The sequence below is a fragment of the Cavia porcellus genome, unplaced genomic scaffold (genome assembly GCF_034190915.1).
Source record: "Cavia porcellus strain 051 isolate PalLab524CR breed Dunkin Hartley unplaced genomic scaffold, mCavPor4.1 scaffold_1, whole genome shotgun sequence".
Taxonomy (NCBI): domain Eukaryota; kingdom Metazoa; phylum Chordata; class Mammalia; order Rodentia; family Caviidae; genus Cavia; species Cavia porcellus.
Window position 1 is genome coordinate 138,314,152 of NW_026947484.1, and position 20,272 is coordinate 138,334,423.

General features: G+C 35.0%; 1 protein-coding gene across 1 annotated transcript in view; it reads right to left on the reverse strand.

The window, feature by feature from the left end:
• Nucleotides 1-20,272, reverse strand: part of Spag17 (sperm associated antigen 17) — a 239,361-nt gene that overhangs the window by 54,120 nt on the left and 164,969 nt on the right. Inside the window, exons 25-28 of the mRNA XM_063256315.1 lie at nucleotides 19,463-19,638; nucleotides 16,612-16,729; nucleotides 13,874-14,052; nucleotides 11,999-12,152 (exon numbers count right to left, since the gene is read on the reverse strand). Coding sequence (XP_063112385.1) covers nucleotides 11,999-12,152; nucleotides 13,874-14,052; nucleotides 16,612-16,729; nucleotides 19,463-19,638 — 627 coding nt within the window. The remainder of the gene's footprint in view (nucleotides 1-11,998; nucleotides 12,153-13,873; nucleotides 14,053-16,611; nucleotides 16,730-19,462; nucleotides 19,639-20,272) is intronic.

The window sequence follows — 20,272 nt, forward strand, 5'->3', positions numbered from 1 at the left end:
TCCAGCTTGAGGGGTACAGGAAGGAGAACAGGCTGGAAATAGAATGATGTATGCAGACAATCACTTGCATCCATGGAGCCACAGTCAAAATTTCAAGAAGATTTGGGCTGAGAAAAAAGACTGGAGAGGCAGGCACTCATTCAGTACAGTGTACCTTTTCAGTATCTTAAAGATCTTGGAATTTTTCTTATGAGCGATGTCGAGTAAGTAAAAAGTTTCAAGAGGAGTAGTGATGTGATTAGAAGATTGGTTAGATGCTTTGGGCAAGAATATGGATAATGAGTGCCAGTGAAAACAGTTAGGAAGTTTCAAAGAAATAGATTAAAGATTGTAGTAGGGATAAGGCAGTACAATGTGTGTGTGTGTGTGTGTGTGTGTGTGTGCGCGCGCGCGTGTGTTTGGCACCTGGAATCAAACTCAGGACCTCTTGCTTGCCAGGAAGACTCTGTGCCAGTGAGCTATATCCCTGATGCTGGAGGTACAATTTCTTCACCAAAGTAGTTAGAAGACAAATTTGGATACGGAAGAATAGGGTGAGGGGAAGCAAAGAAGGCATCACCTGTAAATTGTGAAATCTTAATCAATGACTGTTTTTCATTATCAAGTATATGAATCAATAAAGTGAAAAAAAAAGACCCAACTGGTGAAAGATCAGACCAAAGATGAGAAGCCAAAAACAAAACAAAACAAAACAAAGCAAAACAAAACAAAAAAAACAAAACAAAAAACAGCTATCAATATGGTTTTATTTTTAGCAGTCTCACATCCTAGATACCACAATTTCATTGAAAATAACTAAAACTATTGGGTAATATCTATTAACCCAGTCTCCATAAGGTGATAACTATATGTAAGGGCAAAATGGGTAAAAGTGGGGGCTGAAAATAACACTGAAGAGGGTGTGTGCTCTGGGGTACCTGTCAAATTGGGTGACTTTGAGGATGTGTTTTCTCAGTGTTTTAGGGTTTAAGAAGGGAATAAAAGCCAGTGCCTTCTGAAGATGATGTGGGGATATTTAATATGAAACCTCTCCAAACCTTTGAGACTTCGAACTACTGTATTCTCTCCTGTTCTACTCCAGTGCTGTTCAACTTTGGTGTTGAACACAGAAGGCAATAGTGTTTGAGGCTGTACAACTACAAGCAGATTCTTAAACAGGTATTACTGAAAACTCATACACACTGAGTAACACAGTCAAAATTCTTTAAATTAATAATATAGTGATCTGTGATTACTGAATCCCCAATCATCAGCTAAAATCCTTTCTGATGCCAAAGTTCTCTCTAAAAAGTGTACCTTTACACCAGTCCCAAGAATTTAAAATTTAAACAATATGAAAAAATAAAACTTAAAATCAGAAAGTACCAGAGGTGAAATGAAACAAGTCACCTAGAACCATAAAAGATACTAGAAAACAGATCACAGAATACAAAATGTGTCCCAAAATAATTACAGAAGCCAAAAGGGACCAGAAAGTATGAGTAAAGGGAAGAGTGATTTGAAAAAAAAAATTAGAAAAAAATTAGAAGCTTGGATTATCTAAACAAATGTAATTAGTAACTAAAATTTTAAAAAATACTAATGTGTTTGTTTTATGAGGCAAAACACAATTTAAAAGAGAGCTGAATTGCCCTGGGATGGCAATAGGGGTCTGAGTTTAGCTTTTCCCTTCTTTCACTGATGCAGGATCATTTGGCTGGTAAGACATCTGAGGTCCACCTCTCCCTCCCTCTGCTGGTGGGTCTCAGGGCCTGGAAACCTGGGGGACCACCTGCAACACAGCAGGACGCTGGTTAAGGTACATACAATGCACAGGTGGACTAGAGGCTCACGTCTCATGCTGCAGTAACAATGTGAGCCAACAGGTGTAAGTTAGGAGAAGCAGTGTTGTGCTTGGGAATAAAGACATGAAGAATAGAAGTAGGTAGGTAGGGCTGGCCCTCTCTCTTTTTTTTTTGTATTTTCTCTCTCTCTTTTTTCCTTTGCTACACAACTGGGGAGAATGTCAGTCATAGAAAAGTAATCCAGTCCTCCAAATTCAGAGACAAAGATCAGACCCAAACCCAGCAAAAATCTACCTGAAATCTTGGCCAGAAGACATATTTCTGGGATCTGAATTCCTGCCACAGAACTGTAGACACTAGAGGAATTTTACTCCTTTCATTTTTCTCTGACTGGTTTCTCTCTTGGTATTTGGATGGATTAGTGTTTTGTTTTTTATGTCACTTCTTTCCTTTTGTTTATTTTTCTTTTTTCGTTTTCTCTCTGTTATGTGTTCTTTTGTTTTTATTTCCATATTTTGTCATTTTTTCAGTGTAAGGATATTTTTGTTTACAGATTTTTCTTCTTTCTGTTTTCCTTTTTCTTTTCTCTCATTCATGATTTAGATCATTAAGCTTTCTTTTTGTTTTATTCTACTCATCCTCTTCTTCGCTTTTCTGAACTATCTTGCTTGACTTTATGGTACTTTCATGTGAGTAAACACTGTTTCTTCTCTTTCTGGTTCACTTCAAAACTACTAAACCTTCTCCTCCAATCTTTCCCTCTTGTGTCCTAAAATTACGCAAACCCTGGATGATCATCCTGTGCCCTCCAATCTTGCTCCTACTATTCATTTCTAATCCTATCCGCAATCCTCTTGAACCACCTTCCCAGCAGGTTAAAATTAGTCAACTAAGTGGAAAATCATTGCATATAAGTTCCAGGTGTAAGTTGGGTTATATTATATTTCTGCAAACTTTCCTCCTGTGGCCATTGATACCAGGCTAACAGTTACCACAGTTTTTCAGTGGCCAGGCTGTACTTGAATCTACTGTTATTGCCAATCAAAATACTTTAACCATTATGTCATGTATGCTATAAGGTGTTTCCTCTCCCCATATGACAAGAGTGTGATTGTAAGGGCTCAGAAACATCATCATTGTCTGGTATCAAAGGAATGAGTCCTAAGTCAAATAGCAACTCTTCAGTCCTAACATATTGGGAAGATAGGTTCTTGGGATACACAGAAAGACCAAGAATTATCTACATCCAGAAGTCCTCTGAGGAAGATACACCTTCTAGGAAAGGCTTGACATCAGTGATAAGGCTATCTAGCATAAAGAATCTACGAGCATCAACACAGAAAATAAAATAGAAAATGACAAGATAAAGAAGCAAAATGAAATCCTAAGTGCTCCACCCATATGGGAGAAATCAAGAGCACAAAGAGAAAGGAAATTGGAAGCCAAAGAGTGGAACTCTCTAAAATGATAGTGGAAGAAGTGAGAAAACAAATGGAAGAGGCATAGAAAAAGTAATCTCTGAGGTTCAAAAAAGAAATGACTATCAAAATGAAAGACATTAAGGCAGACAAAGATAAACAAATAGAAGAGTTCAGGAAAACAATGTAAATCATGAATGCCAAACATAGAAAAGAAATGGAAACAACGAAACAGATCCAAACAGAAATTCATGAGATTAACTCCATAGAAAGCACATGCAGCAGAATGAAGTTGAGATCTAGAAGACAGGAACATGCCTAATGACCAGTAAAATATCTTAAAAATAGCAAGAGATATGAAAAGACCAACAGCTACAGGATGAAATAAAGAAGAACAACATACGATTGACTGAGTCAGTGAGAAAGCTGGCAACAGTGCAAAAGCCATTAAAAACCTCTTCACAGAAATAATGGCAGAAAATTGCTCAAACATGTATAAAGACTTTGACATACAAGTAAATGAAGCATATAGAACTCCAAATAGCCATGACCAAAATAAATCTACACCAAGATATCTAATAATCAAGATTCTAGAACATCAGCACAAGGACAATATATTAAAAGCAGTTAGACAGAAGAAATATATCACCTATAAAGTCCATCAGAATCACAATAGATTTCTCAAACCCTCAAATCAAGGAGAGCTTGGGATGAGGTATTTCAAGCCCTAAAGAAAAACAATTTTCAGCCCAGATTGATGTATACCACAAAACTATATTTCAAAATTGATGGAGAAATAAGATACTTCCATGATAAACAACAACTGAAAAAATTTATGATCACAAAACCAGCTTTACCTAATGCTCTGAAGAACATATTAGAAAGAGATAATAAAGACCACAAACACATGACCAACTATAGAAAGAAACCACCAGGCAGGGCAAACAATTAAACGAGAAGAAAAGAACAATCAACAGGAAAACAACATGGAAAATAAAAGCCAACATCAACTATAACCATCAATGTAAATGTTCTCAACCCACCAATCAAAATAAACAGATTGGCAGGGTATATCAAGCTGCCAGCTCCAACAATATGCTGGATCCACAGAGCATATTTAACTCAAAAATCAATTCATAGGCTAAAACTCAAAGGATGGAAAATAATTCTCCATGCCATAGAAACTCATAAAAAAGCAGAGTAGCTATTCTATTTGCAGACAATGGAAACTTTAAGCCAATACTGTTCAAAAGAAACAAAGAAGGTCATTATATACTTGTTAAGGGAAAACTCCACAAAGAAGGGATAATAGTCATAAATATTTATGCACCAAACACAGTTTTACCCAATGACTAAAAACAAATATTAACATACAAGAAAAACCAAGTAAGCATGGAAAAAGAACTTGATGCACAGATAAGTGATGCAGATAAATCCCAATTTGCCATAACCAAAATAAACCTACACCAGGTATATAATAATAATCAAGAGCAAATCCCAGAAATTTTAGCACAAGATCAAAATATTAAAAGCTGTTAGAGAAAAGAAACATCACTTATAAAAAAGAGCCTTCTCAACACAGCACTCCCCAACACAAACCATCAAGTCAAGAAAAGTTTGGAAAGAAATGTTTCAAGTCTTTAAAGAAAACAACTGCAAACCCAAACTAATGTTCCCTGCAAAACTTTATTTCCAAATTGATGGAGAAATAAGATATTTCCACAATGAAAAACTGAAGACATTCATGACACAAAACCAACACTATCAAGGATACTGAGAGATACTATAGAAAGAGATAAAATGACCACAATTCCAAGAACAAAAACAGAAAGAATCACCAAGCAGGGCAAGCAAGTAAACAGAGATGAAAAGTAGGGAACCAACATCAGAAAAATAACATGACAAAAGCAGATCAATACAGACCAGTTATAAGTGGCTGCAGTATACTACTCAAAAGAAACAGACTCACAGAATGGATCAAGAAACAAGGTCAAACAATATTCTATATAAAGAATCACATTTAACTGAAAAAGAAATTCATAGGCTGAAAGTCAAAGGACAAAACACAATACTGCATACAAGAGGAACCCAGAAAAAAGCAAGGATAACTATTCTGTTTGCAGACAATTTGGACTTCAAGGCAAGAAAGATCAAAAGAGATAAAGGAAGTCACTACATACTTGTTAGAGGAAAACTTCAAGAGGGAGAAATAACAATCTTAAGTATATATACACAAAATACAGGAACACCCAACTATACAAGACAAATATTAAAGGACATGATAAAACATATAAGTACTAACACAGTTGTAATGGGGGTGTTAATACCCCACTGTCACAAAGAGACAGGTCAACAAAACAAAAAATGATCAACCAAAGAACAAAGCTGAACCAAATCTGTGAACAAATGGACTTAGTAGACATTTACAGAGTATTCCAATCAACAACATCAGAATATATAATCTTCTCAGCTGCACATGGGATGCTCTCTAAAAACAGACTATATACTAGCCCATAGGACGTGCTTAAGTAAATACAAAGGGATTGAAATTATCCTGAAATTATCCTGATTGAAATTATGAAAGAGCAGAAATTAAGACAATTGAAACTAAGAAAACAACACAAAGAATTAGAATCAAACAGTTGATTCTTTGAAAGAATAGATACCCTTAGTCACCTTATCAAAAAAGGAATGAAAAAACTCAGATTCATGGAATAAGAAATGAAAAGGGTGAAATCACTACAGATTCTGTGAAATCTGTGATCATCAATGTCTACTTTGAAAGTCTACTTACATAAGACAGAAAATAGAAGAGATGAGTAGATTCCTAGAAATTTATGAATTACCAAAGCTGAATCAAGAAGACTGAAAAACATTGAATAACCCAATATCAGTTAATGAAATTGAAAACATAAATAAAAACTTACTAACAAAAAAAAGCCCCACTCCTGATGGATTCATGGCTGAATTCTGTAAGAAATATAGAGAAGATTTAATGCTAATACTTTTCAAAGTCTTTAATGAAATTTAAAGGAAAGTAATTTTCCCTAACTTATTCCTGGAGGCAAGTATTACTTTGATTCAAAACCCAGACAGAGACCCAAACAACAACAACAATAACAAAATCCTACAAACTGGTCTCCCTAGGGAACATAGATGCGAAAATCCTGAATAAAATACTAGCAAGCAGAATGCAAAAAATTATCAAGGAGATTATGCACTAAGGCCATGTGGGATTCATCCCAGGAATACAGGGATGGTTCGATGTATGCAAATCAGTATACCACATCAATAGAGCCAAAGTCAAAAATCACATGATTATCTCAATAGATGCAGAAAAAGTTTAAAGTCTGACACTCGTTCATGATAAAAAAATCTTGAGAAAATTGAAATGGATGGTCTTTATCTCAATCTGATAAGAGACATCAATGATGAACAAGCAGCCAACATCACATTAAATGGACAAATGCTTTTGATCTAAAATCAGAACACAAGGATGTCCACTATCATCATTCATGTTCAATATAGTTCTTGAAACATTAGCCAGAGTAATTAGACAATTAAGAGAAATAAAAGGAATGAAGTTAGCAAAGGAAGAAGTTTAACCATTATTACTCAAGATGACGTGATATTCTACATAGAAGACCTCAAACCACCAAAAGACTTGTAGAATTAATAAACAAATTCAGTAGTACAATTTGGTACAAAGTCAACTCTCAAAAATCAATAACATTTCCCTACACAAATAACCAGCTTATTGAGAGAGAAATTAGGGAAACTACATTCTCTATGATAATATCCAAAAAAATGAAATACTTAAAATCAAACAAAGGAAATAAAAGATCTATACGCTGAAATTATAGAACTCAAAGGAAAATATCAAAGAGGATATCAGAAAATGAAAAGATAACCCTTGCTCATAAATAGGAAGAACCAACATTGTAAAAATGATCATATTTCAAAAACTGCTGTACAAATTTAATGCAATTTCAATCAAAATATCATAAGCATACCTCACAGATCTAGAGAAAACATTCCTAATATTCATTTGAAAACAGAAAGAGACATAGAGTGGCAAAAACAATCCTGGGTAAAAAAGGCAATGTAAGAGATGTCACAATCCCAGACCTGAAATTGCACTACAATGACACTGTGATAAAAGCAGCACGATATTGAGAAAAAAAATCACAAACTAACAAACAACAGGCCTGAGAATCAGCAGAACAAAACAGAAGATGCAGACACAACCCCAGGCACACTCAGCCATTTCATAATTTTATGGAGTCTGTTATGGATTAAGAACTGGTGGTCAATTTAACGCCAGCTGGATTACATCACATGGTGCTGAGCATAGATGTTCCACCTGAGGAGAGTTGCTTGCATAAATAGAGACATGGAGAAGGGGAAATTATTGCGTTGAGGCATTGAGGTATTGTGGGTTCTCCCACGAGTTGCTGTTTGAGCCATTGGTTCCCCTGGAGAAGCTCTGCTCCTCACATCGAGCATTGCTTCCTGGCTCCAGAGAGGAAGATGTGTGTCGCTTCGTCTCCAGGATGATCTTGTCATGCTGGCTTCCTGGCATGTACTCGACTACGCTTGTCATCAGAGGAGCTGGGGCCTCTGTGTCGCTGAGGATGGCTGTGGTGCTTTATAGGACAGCCCTGGTTTTGTTGTGAGTGTGACTTCTTGGCCTCCCCACCTAACAGCACAGCTCCTTCACCCTGCTGACATAGACTTCCTAGGTTCCACCACTGACCTTTGGGCCTTCCCCACATGGATCCATAAAAGAGACTGGCATGAGTTCTTCTTGTGGGCTCTGGACTTCCAGTTGTACTCGTGGGAAGCACTATCATGAGCTCTGGGTTTTAATCCGGATTCATGTGGGACATTGCTGTGGGATTTAGGTGCCTGACTAAATATTTTATGTCTTTGATGTTATGGATAGGTTTCCTGCAGTTTCTTGTGTTACCTTTGGGTGACTATCATAAAAAAAATATTATAAGTTCCGTGTCCTTATTCTAATTGCTCTCTGCACAACCCCTGACTACAACAGAACCCAACATGTTTACTGGAAGAAACACAGTCTCTTTAATAAATAGTGCTAGAAAAACTGCCTTTTCATACACCTGACACTAAAACTAGACCCATGTCTATCACTATGCACTAAAGTCAAAGTGGATCAAAGATCTAAATATTAAAACAGAAACATTAAATCTACTGGAAGACATAGAGTAAGCACAGAATTAATGAACAAAAACCAAACCTCTTGGGAAGTATTTCACAGGATCAGCAACTAGGATCTCATCTAAAAGTTTTCACATATTAAAAGAAACCACCAATGGAGTGAAAAGTCAGCCCACAGTGGAGAAAAATTACAAACACTTGTCTCTCAGACTAAGGACTTATATATAGAATACATAAAGATTTGAAAAAATCAGACCCCCTGCCCAAATTCAAAGACCCAATCCAAAAATGGGCTTCTGAGATGAGTATATACTTCTCAAATGAAGAAATACCAATGGTAAATAAATACATAAAAATGCTCAACATCACTGGTCATTTGAGAAATACAAATTAAAATAACCTTGAGATTCTATGTCACCCCAGAAAGAATGGCTGCCATCAAAAAAATGAATGGAGAGCACATGCTGGTGGGGCTGTGGGGAAAAGGACACCTTCTCCACTGTTGGTGGGAGTGTAGCTGGTGCAACCACTGTGGAAATCAGTATGGTGATTCCTTAAAAACTAGGGTTAGAGGTCTCGTTCAATCCAGCTATTTTCTTTCTGGGCATCTTCTTGGAAGAATGAAAAACATCATACCACAGCAGTATCTATATGCACTCATGTATATAGTAGAACAATTTGTAATAGCTAAATCTTGGAAACAACTCAAATGCTTTTCAACTGAGGAATGGCTAAAAAAGATTTTTTCAAAAAAATAATGGAGTTATATTTTTAGCCATAAAAAGGATAAACTTGAGACTTTTATGGATAAATGGATGCTTGAGAGTGAACGCATAAGTGATATACATCAGACCCGTATGTGAAAACATCATATTGTTTCACTGGTATAAGAAACTGAAAGAGTAGATAAGGTCCAAAATATACAATAGATATTGTGAATTGAAAAGAAACATTGAAAAGAAAAGACAAACTGGGGGCGGGGAGAGAGGGAAAAAGAAAAAAAGGAATTAAATACAAGATAGTTATACAGTTAGTTTCTCTTTGTTCACTGAAAAGAACAGTTTGTACTATGACTGTTTGCGTAAGATATCATTTCTATGTCTTGTATTCTGAATAACTACTAGGAAGCAAACAATAAGCAGCATATTAACTATCCTACAAAACTGCTTTGAAACTCTGTTTTATCGTTGTTGTTATTTTTTCTCTTTAAAATAAAAAAAGAGAGCTGAAAGACAGACTTGAAAGTTATTTAGAATGAAGCTGAAGGAGCCAAGTAAAAACAGATGTTAGGACATATGTCTAATAAGAGTTCAAAAGGGCAAGAAAAAAGATATTGGTTGGGAATAATATATAAAGAAATAATTACTGAGAAATTCCTAAAACCAGTAAAATATACTAATTCAATTATGTAAGAAATCTAGTGCATTCTGACTTGATAAATAGATATCCACAAGTGGTCAAATCATATTGAAGTTGTAATAAAATGCAGAGATTATTTTAAAATAAGCTAGATTATGTTTAAAGTAATAGTATGTAGACCGACAGCTGTTTAACGCAATATCAGAGTATGGAGGATTGTAATATTTGGGAAAAATAGTATCAATTTAGGATTCTACATTGAGAGGAATTACCTTTCATAAATGAGAAAATACTTTTAGAAAATATCAATTATACAACAAATGGACTAAAATTTCTAGAGAAAAAATTCAAATTTCATTTTTGGAATATTCATCTGCATTCTGCTCACAAGGGACACATTGAAACACAAACCACAGAAAGTGAAACATAAGGATAGTAAGAATTACACTATAATTTATTAAATAATATCCAGTAGAGCTATAATAAGAAAAAGATACAGTGAAAAATGATGAAAATTTAAATTTACTCGGAAGATATAGTAATTTTAATGTTGTATATATCTGAAATAATATCCTCCCAAATATGAAGAAAGTATGACTAAAAGATTAAGAAAAGACATTTATTTCACAAATAATTCTTAAATTATAAGAAGCACAGCTTTGAGTATATTATTCTATCTTTTCAGAAAATGTAAACATTTTGCAAAACAGATCAACATAGTAGATTTAGAAACTATATAGAATAATGTTGGCCTGTGGACAGATAAAAGTCTGTGGGCTTTTTTGAAAAGTTTGAAAGTAGCAATTTTTTTGAACCCTAACGAGTTCGAAGCAAATTAAAAGAATAATATTTTACAACATAGGAAAATCATATGAAATTCAAATTTTAGAGTTCATAAATAGTCTTATAGAAACACAACAGAGGCAAAGCTTATCTAATTATGTATTGTCCAAGGTACCTTTATGCTCTAATGGTAGAGTTATTATAATTGTGACAGAGACCATATGACCCATATGACCCACAAAATCTAAAGTATTTACTATCTTGCCCTTTACAGAAATGTTTGCTAAACTTGAGAAACAGATCTGGACAACACAAGTAATAAGTTCTGCCTGATAAATATAAAGAGAACATCATACCAAATAACTCTAGGATTCATGCTACTTTTAAACTTTCAAAAATTCCTGAATCTGTCTATCTATCTATGTGTCTATGTATCTATATCTGTATGCCTAGAAACTATGTGTCAAAAACCTTTAAATAACTAAAAATCAGTTATTAAAAACTATAAGTACTTCAGGGGTTTGGAAAAGCACAAAGAAATTTAGATAATTAAAGAGAAAAAGAATAAATGTAGTGGAAATTAGCTAATATATATAATTTAAAAGAAAATACTATCAAATATTTCTGAAAAGTTACACAGTTGAAGAAAACCCAATAAACACCTTTCACTAATCTCACCATTAATCAAATAACTGCAAAGCAGCATTATGATGCATTAGATTTATTTATCAAATTCAATGAGATTAAGAGAATGACAGTAGCTACCATTGGCAAGGGTTTGAGAGTTAGATACTTCATACTGTAGTGCATATATCAGAAATATTTTTCAGGGTAGCAGTGTCATTTAGATTATGGCAAACACTGTTGGTTGCTTCCTCTACTGGTATTTTCTTTTTTCCCTGATAATAGTGCTCTTTTTCAAGAAAGGGGCCAAAATATCTCAGATACTTGTTTTCCCAGCCTATGTTCCTAGCCAGGTCCAGTCAATGAGATACAAAGGGAGAGTTGCTGGGTGTAAAAATGGAAACTATAATCTTTCTTGGTAAAGATAAACAAGTGAAGAAAGCTCTTGACTCAGTTTCTTTCCTTTCTATTTCAGAAGTTTCTATATAACGACCTCATCCCTGGAGCTAATGCACCTCTTGCAATTTGAGGTAAAAGTCAGGAGCAACCTTGATGCTTCCTCAGAACCTTAACATTGTTGATCTCAACCAACTCTAAACCAGCTTCCCAGCAGTACAGTGAATGTAGGAACATAAAGCAACATAAGAGAATGTTCATTATTTATTACTAAGAGAAAAAGATCAGTCCATGAAAGGATAGTAATTCTGTGATTGCAACAAAAATTCACATATGGATATTTGTATATTGTCATAGTAAAGGTGAACAGTATTATGATAATGATGTGGAACATTCAGTAAGCTCAAAATCTATTCAATCTGGTATGCACTGAGAGGCTTGCATGGTTACCTTTCTTTGCGATGGCAGTCTCGGATGGCACTGTTTCTGATTTTGGCTGAGAAGCTGAATCTGCCATATCTCCATTATGATGGCTTGTTGACACTTCAGGACAGACTGGGCCTGAATCAGGACTACTGATCACAGTTCCATCTGCAAAGAGAATCTGAGAAGAAAACAAAGGTCTTCAGCATGCTCAGAAGCAAGGGAAGGGTCGGCTAGCTGTAAGCATTGTGTGATAAACAGAAATAGGTTCAAAATAATTCAGAGAAGAAAGACTGATGGTAGGCCTCAAGACTCCTCCCACAGAATGTATTACTGGAGCACAGTGGTGGCAGCTTAACAACCAGCAGGTTATGGTTTTATACTTTCTATTTACTTTGTGTTTCTTGTTTTTTGTCTTTGTTGGGTAACTGAGATTTTATTCTATTCTTCACCTTTATCCTATGTACTTGAAAAACTATTTACTCTTTTTCAATTATTCAAATGACTGCATTTAATTTTTTGTTTTTGAAATGAGGTCTTGCTATGCAGTCCAGGCTGACCTTGAACTCACTATGCAGCCCAAGATGGCTTCAAGCTCAGGGTCATCCTCCTGCTGCAGCCTCCTGCATGCTGGGATTGTAGATGTATGCCGCCATACCTAGCTAAAACTGAATCGATTTTTAAATGTTTAGTTTCTATTAATATGTATCTACTATGTATCATAACTCTAGGTACTGTAATACATCAGTATGTGCAGCCTTTCAATGAACATGACAAAGAAGCCCAGGGCCAATCTGGTTCTTAATCTTTTGTAGACGAAGTTTTGGGAATTTTCTACTCTAGAGCCCTAAAATTGAAAAATGACTTATTTATAGAATCTTTTAAAGACCAACTATTGCCAATTCTGATGGGTACTTTGTTGCTTTGTCTAATTTGAATTATTTTTTAAGTGCCAGGCAGTTTTATGTTATGATTATTTGATTATTACTTTATTATTTCTCCCTTTATACTATTTTCTTCTTCTGGATATTCTAGTACGTAAATCCCTTTCCCACATTTCTCTCCCTCATAATCCACCCTTCCTGGTACTTGATCCTTTAGAGTTATTTTTAACTTCTAGGAACTCTTGATTTTTTTCATAGCGATTTAAAAAATTATTTCATGGATTTTTAACTTCTCCAGTCTCTATTACTTTTACTCATTTTTAATTTTCTTGTTTGAGTATTTACTTTTAATTTTAGGTGACTTCAAAACTGTTTTCCTATTTTCATGAGGCTGCCCTCCCTTGACTTTATTTCTCCTTGGGAACCCTTTTCATTTCTTGGTGGTGTAGTATCTGTTTATAATAGTGCTGCCTTGTGACCACTGAGGAATTGTGGGTAAGGTTTATGGCTTCTGTGCTTTTGATTTCTGGTTTCTAACTCTGGAATTACTGAGTTTCTGAGCCCAGAGGTAATATATCTGTAGGAACCTCCATTTTTATTTTTAAGGTTTTTCTTTCAGCCATGCCTTCAGTATTATTCTTGTTTCTCCATTGGTTTGACCTTAAATTGTAATTTCTAGGAATTATTCAAATATTCTGACCTATTGATGACATATTTTGCTGTTTTTCAGTGCTGTTACAAATTCATTATTTAAAAATATGTCACTTCCAGGTACTCTGGGAGGGATGGGAGATAAACACCATGTTACAAATACCAAATAATCATGTCAAGAAATGATGATTTATTTGTATCCTGTTTGTATAGGTAGCATTTTTTCTTCTGACTAATCTTCATTTGTTACTCTAAGATGTCATACTATTTGTTTCTCTTTTCTACCATAGTAATGTTTCTGTCTCATAAGCTATCTGTCTTTTACTTTTCAGCAAGGGAGAGTAGATAGTATGGTATATCCTTTTACTTGTGTGGATCCATCCAACATATACTTGACAACAGTGCCTTGACTGGTGATAACTCTGGAAGCTTCCTGTTCCATGGGTGGCATCACTGTTTTATAGAACTCATAGTGCTTCATCCTTTGTGGGTAGCTCTGACGGATCATGATGTCCCAGATGGGTTCTTCATCCACGAAATGCAGATCTTAAAAAATGAAAAGGAATAAAGTTATTCTTTGAATCTAGTGGGCTGGGAATGTATTTTCTTGCTTGTTTTCATTCTTTGGTTTGCATCTGGATCACAAGGGAGTTTTCATGCCTTGACAGATGGCTCAGAGAACTGGTTCTCTGTTGACATGTCACACACTCAGGTGTAGTAAGGTCATCTGCAGGCGCATGGCAGCTACTTGTACCATGAAAATGCCTTTCTCTGGCAGGAAGCCCGGAACAGCTCAGGGCAACCATCCCACATGTTTTTTTTCCCCCTCTATTGCTGCTTTCCTCTCATTTCTGAGTAACTTCTTGCCACAAAATATACTGTGCTAGCCTGGCATCACCTAGTGGCCAAGAACCCATTCCAAACCATCCATCACTTTTAAAAAAGTTAACATAACTCCCTCATTCCTAGTCAGACCCAGATTTCTCTCAATGTTCAGCTGTTAGCTGGCAATCAATGGTAAAAGCATCCAGTAAGCTTCTTTAAAAAGAAGGAAATACTGTGGAGAAATTCTGGTATGAGGTATCTATCCAGTTTTTACTGAGTAAGTTCCTCTTAATTATAATGTGGTTTGTTAGAGTCCAAAAATCTTAAACAAAAATGAAGATATAATGATGGCATTTGAAGGACTATATCAGGCTGGAGGGGAATACTTTTTAGTGGGCTTATGGGAAAATACTTAGTGGGACCGTTTTACAGTTTGCTCAAACCACAAATGCAATCATAATGATGAAAGTACTTACTGAAATTGTTCTATATGGCACTTTATCTCTATGTTTTACTTATTCCCCTTTAATGCGATTTTAGAGATTTTTACTTTCTACAGTTTTCAAATAAAAAAAAATGGAGGCTTGGAGGTAGAAGTTCCCTATAATCATAGGGTAAATAGATGGAAGAGCTGGGATTTAAACGGTTTTCTAATAAACCACCATCACCAACACATACACACAAATAAAGTTTCACAAAAAATGGAACAATCCGGCACACTAACATTGAACAGTATAGTCAAGGTTAGATATTGTTTCTCATTGATTAAAAAAATATCCCCCCTAAAAATTAAAGTCTAAGGTCTTTCTTTTTCTGACATAGTAACCTGCTTTATGTCTAAGGTAGACTTTTGGAGATGAGGCTACATTGGTATTTATGTTATAATCATATGCATGCACAAATTAGGATATTCATAAATATGGAAGTTTTAAAAAAGATGATATATTCCAGGCAGAGTTATTAGACATATTTTATATCTTTACATAAGGATGAACATATCAGAGCAGATAATAAACTCATATAAAAGACAGATATAACAAGTATTAAGTAGAGGTTTGATACCAGAATCAAGTGAACAAATATATGCTTGAACTTGAAAACAGTATTTCTCTCAGGACACTCATTACATCTTAGACTTTGAAAGAGACTTAGGAGACATTGAGCACAGTGATTCTGGTCACATAAAATCTGAATAACTAAGGACCTCTGGAAATAGAACAGGAGTCCATCTTTTTTTAAAAATAATTCAGGGCAGGGGATATAGTTCAGAGAAGTAGAATCTGCCTGGCAATTGCAAGGTCCTGAGTTTGATTTCTGATACCAAAAAACAAAAACAAACAAACAAACACTCTAGGAAAAATAATTCAGAAAGTCTAATTTAAAATAATTAAGAAAAAGTACATTAACTTCCACATGTAGTTTATTTTATTTGGGCTGGCAAGTAAATAGAACTTTGGATTATTTTTAAGTCAGTATAATTTTTTCTTTGACAAGACCTGCTTTTCAAATGTGGGAATCAGAGGGAATTCAAATAAAAAGAATATTATGAATAAAATCAAGGTCCATTGATATAAATTTAACATTTATCAAGTGATTATCAGATGAACAGAGATGGTCCAGAGGGTCATATAAACCAGTTAGTTGATTTAAAGGTCACCTTGGGAACTCACATCCAAGTTCAGTGTCTTTGTTTCATTTCCTATTTATGTTGCAACAGTGTGTGTCTATTTAAAAGCCACCCAATTAATCACTAACATAGATGCCTCATCAGTTTCATAACAAGTCTTACTTGTCTTTATCTATCTGAATAGATAAGAACCATATATTGAAAGGACAGAAATAACATATTCTCTACAGTTATATTTCGCTATATGGGCCAGTTATTCAACCTGCACTTAGAACAGTCTACTTCGTGCCTCTGTCTTTAGTTTGGGCAGCCATCAAAACAATGTTCCTATGGCCCTCTTCAGAGGCCATGTATAAGGTGGGTGACCATGGGCAGGTTATTCAATCTTCTGAAGTCTCAATTTCTTTATTTTGTAAAGTGGAGGTATTAGTATCTAACTCATAGTATTTTATTTTCCATGTTTGTTAAGTACTTAGTAAATGTTTAAAAAAGGTCACTATTACTATGCTTATTATTTGAAAATAGTCATGTTCATTAGGAGCAAGAGACATGATTAAGAAATAGGAAAAACACAGCACTTTTAATGGCAATCTAACAGTTTTCTTACGCAGCTTTTTGCCCTGAGCTCCTTTCTCTTACCAGCTCACACTCACCTGTGGACTCTTGCCCAATGAAGGTCAACAGAAGCCCATTGGGACAAGACACATTTAGGTTCTGGAAGGTTGGAACATAAGGAGTCTCTTGTAAAAGAGGTTCTGGTTCTACTTCTTCCTGTAAATAATGTTGCATGTGAATACTTATTATTTTCTAAATAAACAATCAATTATTTTATCTAAACAATTGGTGAGTGCTTATGATATCTTTATAACTTGTGAACAGCTCAGTAGACCTTGTGGAAGGCTAAGGAGTCTTGGCCTTTGAAAAGTTTGTATTCTGCTTGTAGAGAGGCACATAGGAAAAAGATGAGGCAGTTAAATGGTAGAATCAAATGGATGGCACATTGTCCTTCAGAAAAGGCAGCTGCTACACTATTAGAAATAATCAGGAAGGGATTCATGGAGGATTGCAGTTTCGAGGTAGGCCTGGAATCACACTTCCACGTGGATGTGTAGGTGTAAGAACAGTGCCGTGGTCTGAATGCTCTTGTGCTGTTGCCTCTGCTGTGCCCAAATTCATAGGCTGAAAACTAATGCCCAAAGCGATAATATGAAAAGACAGGCTTTGGGAAATGGTTAGATCATGTTGACTCTTCTTCATGACTGGGATTAATGTCCCCATAAAAGAAAACTGAGGACACATAGAAGGGGCCATTTATAGAAACAACAAGCCCTCACTGACACTGAGGCTGCCAGCATCTTGCCTTCCAAACTTGAGTGACAAATCTCTATTGGTTACAAATCACTCAGTGTCAGGTGTTTTGTGATACCAGTCTAAACAGACTAAGACAGGTAAAGCGTCTTTTATGTGTGTAAAATTCTTACAGTTTGTATGCAAGACACACCCTCTTTTTCTAATACTTGCATTACTTTTCTATAATGATGTAGCTAGTAAAAGCAACAACAGAAAAAACACAATGAACTTTTATTTATAAAATAATGAGGGTCTGGGTGCATGTACTTCAAAATTATAATTAATTGTGTGTCTTTTATGTCTGAATCCCTTGCTTGGTTATACGTACTCAAAAATTAAAGTTGTTTGGTGACTTTCAAACAATTATAAATGAAAAGCATTTCAGCTTTTCCAGTTATTTCTCTGTAGTTAGCCACTGAGATCTTTCTAACTAATGTCCCATTACTGAGTCTTTCTACTGTTGATCATTTAGATTCTTCTATCTTTTTTGACACTAATGGAGGAAAAATGTAAGTAATTTGCTAAAATGCATTTAAAAACACAAACAAGTGATGAGTAAAGTTAAGAGGTTTATGAAATTCTGTTGACTGAACAAAAGTATTCAAAGACACAAATATGTCACATCAGATCAATCACCACACACAAAACCAAGGCTTATCTCATACATTAATATTGGTTTGCTAGCAGAGATTTGACACTTATTGTGCAGTTTTTATCCCCAACAGACCATGTGACATTCTAGAAATATTTGAGGTAATATAATCAAAGCTCCAATTAGAATACCTGATATCACTGGCTCTAATACAAAATGTCTCTTACAATCTCTTACAATTAAAATATTGAATGTTTAAAAAACTCTTACAACATTTTAAGTTCCTAAAAGAAATATGCCTAATACTTAAAAAACAATTTACCTTTTTTTTTGTCTTTTTAGACAGGGTCTCGCTATGCAGTTCAGGCTTGCCTTGAGCTCATTTTATAGCACAGGCTGGTCTCGAACTCGCAACGATTCTCTCACCTCAGCCTCCCAAGTGCTGGGATCACAGGTGTGAGCCACCACGCCCGGCTAATTTACTTTCCTATATAAATTGTTCACAAAACTTTTTTTGCTATTCTGTATTACACTATGCATTTATAGTTTTATTAACATATCCCTAGTGGGCATGTAATTGCTGTGAAGATATTTTTAGGAAAATTCAGTTACCTGTTGATAATTTCCTGTAGTTTTGGCTTTAACATCCCTTTGGCTTTAAGTTCGAGAGCATACATTCCTATTATTATCAATGTTTTAAAAATGTTAGGTTTGCTATCAAGTTGCTTTTGGGTAAATTTATTTTAAATCGATTATGCATAAGTTATTCTGCTCAATGCTTGAACTTTTCATGTAACAAGAATCAAATGTGTTATAGGGTAAAATTCATCTGTAATAGCTATGTAAGTATAATATAGAAGCAAAGGGATGTTTAAATTCCATCATTTTTTAAAGGCCAGACTTTGAAATACAGAGTCTTGAAACTTTTTAATGTGCTTTTTTTTCCTTCTTCTTCTAATAAGCACATTGCATTTCTGGTAGCATATATTGAGTCAAAATTTCCCAGTACTTCTCTTGTTATTTCTCTTTTAGGACTCTCTTTTGATCTGTGTTCTACTGGGACAAAGTTTAAAGAGTGTGTGTGTGTGTGTGTGTGTGTCCTATAAGGAAGTGTTGGAGCAGAAACTGGGCTGTCCATTAGCCCTACTGAGTTCCTAACATGTCAATATCTAAGTCCAAGTCTAATAAATGAAATTGCTTCCATAATTATTCCATTGTGTTACAATGTTTACTTATTTCAATAGAACTACCCTAAGTGATAAAAAACAACAAATACTAGGAAACTAGGAAACAAAAACCCAGGGACTGCAGTGGGGAAAAGACTGACCTAGCCATTCTGAATTTTTGAATGAATGACCTTAGACAATTGGTCACCTGGAGTGGAATTCAAATTTTGTGAAAATCCTCCTGTGCACTCAAAGTTGACACCATGGGGAAAGCTAATGCATTTGAAAAATGAAATATATTTCCCATGATAACACTATTGATATAAGCTATGATTTTTAAAAAGTCAATGCTGAGGGAGAAATGGAGTTTGGGACTCTGTGGCAAGGTTCATCTACCTTTTTCTCTTCTTCTTTTGGGTGCTCTTCTTCTTTAAGGGATTCCTTGGGTTTTTCTTTGCCTTTTACTTTCCCTTTTGTTTTGCCTTGAGGAACATTCACTACAGCAGGGATCACAATTGGAGTCAATACTGAAGGGATGTTCAACACTGCCTCCAGATCAGGATCCTTCTCATCTATAAACCAGAGAAAAACAGGTAAATCAAATATTCATAACATTTATATCTCAAAGTTTATACAACTTGTCAACAGTTTTTACCTTTCTAAATACATTTTCAGAGGTAATGCAATTGATTTGACAATCAGAAAGATTGTAGAAAAATTTTAAAGATTATTAATATTTTAGTATGCTTGATCAATTCTGTCATTATGTCACATGTTCTTGGCTTTCCATCTACACTATAAATTTCTCAATGGTAGAAAAATAACCTTTCATTTATTATATATGAAAAAAAGTGAAAGTCCTATTGAGTCAAAATAGTCTAAAGATCTACACTCAAATAGCAGAATACAAGGACATATTAAATAAAAATGCAAGAAATGCTACAAAGAAGGAAAGCTAGGAAAGAAACAGCTTAGTTCTAGGTTGAGGTCACACACACACACACACACACACACACACACACACACACAATGTGTTTTCTTACAGGTTGTAAAGGATTGTTGAGATTCTGAGAGCTGAGGAGAGGTGTTATGTGGTAAGTCCCAGAGCATCTCTTTCATTTTGAATTCTATTCCCTCTGGGTTCCAGGACACCTCTTTTGGATCTTTTACTACTCTTGTCAGTTTGTCCTCAGTGCCCTTTACTGA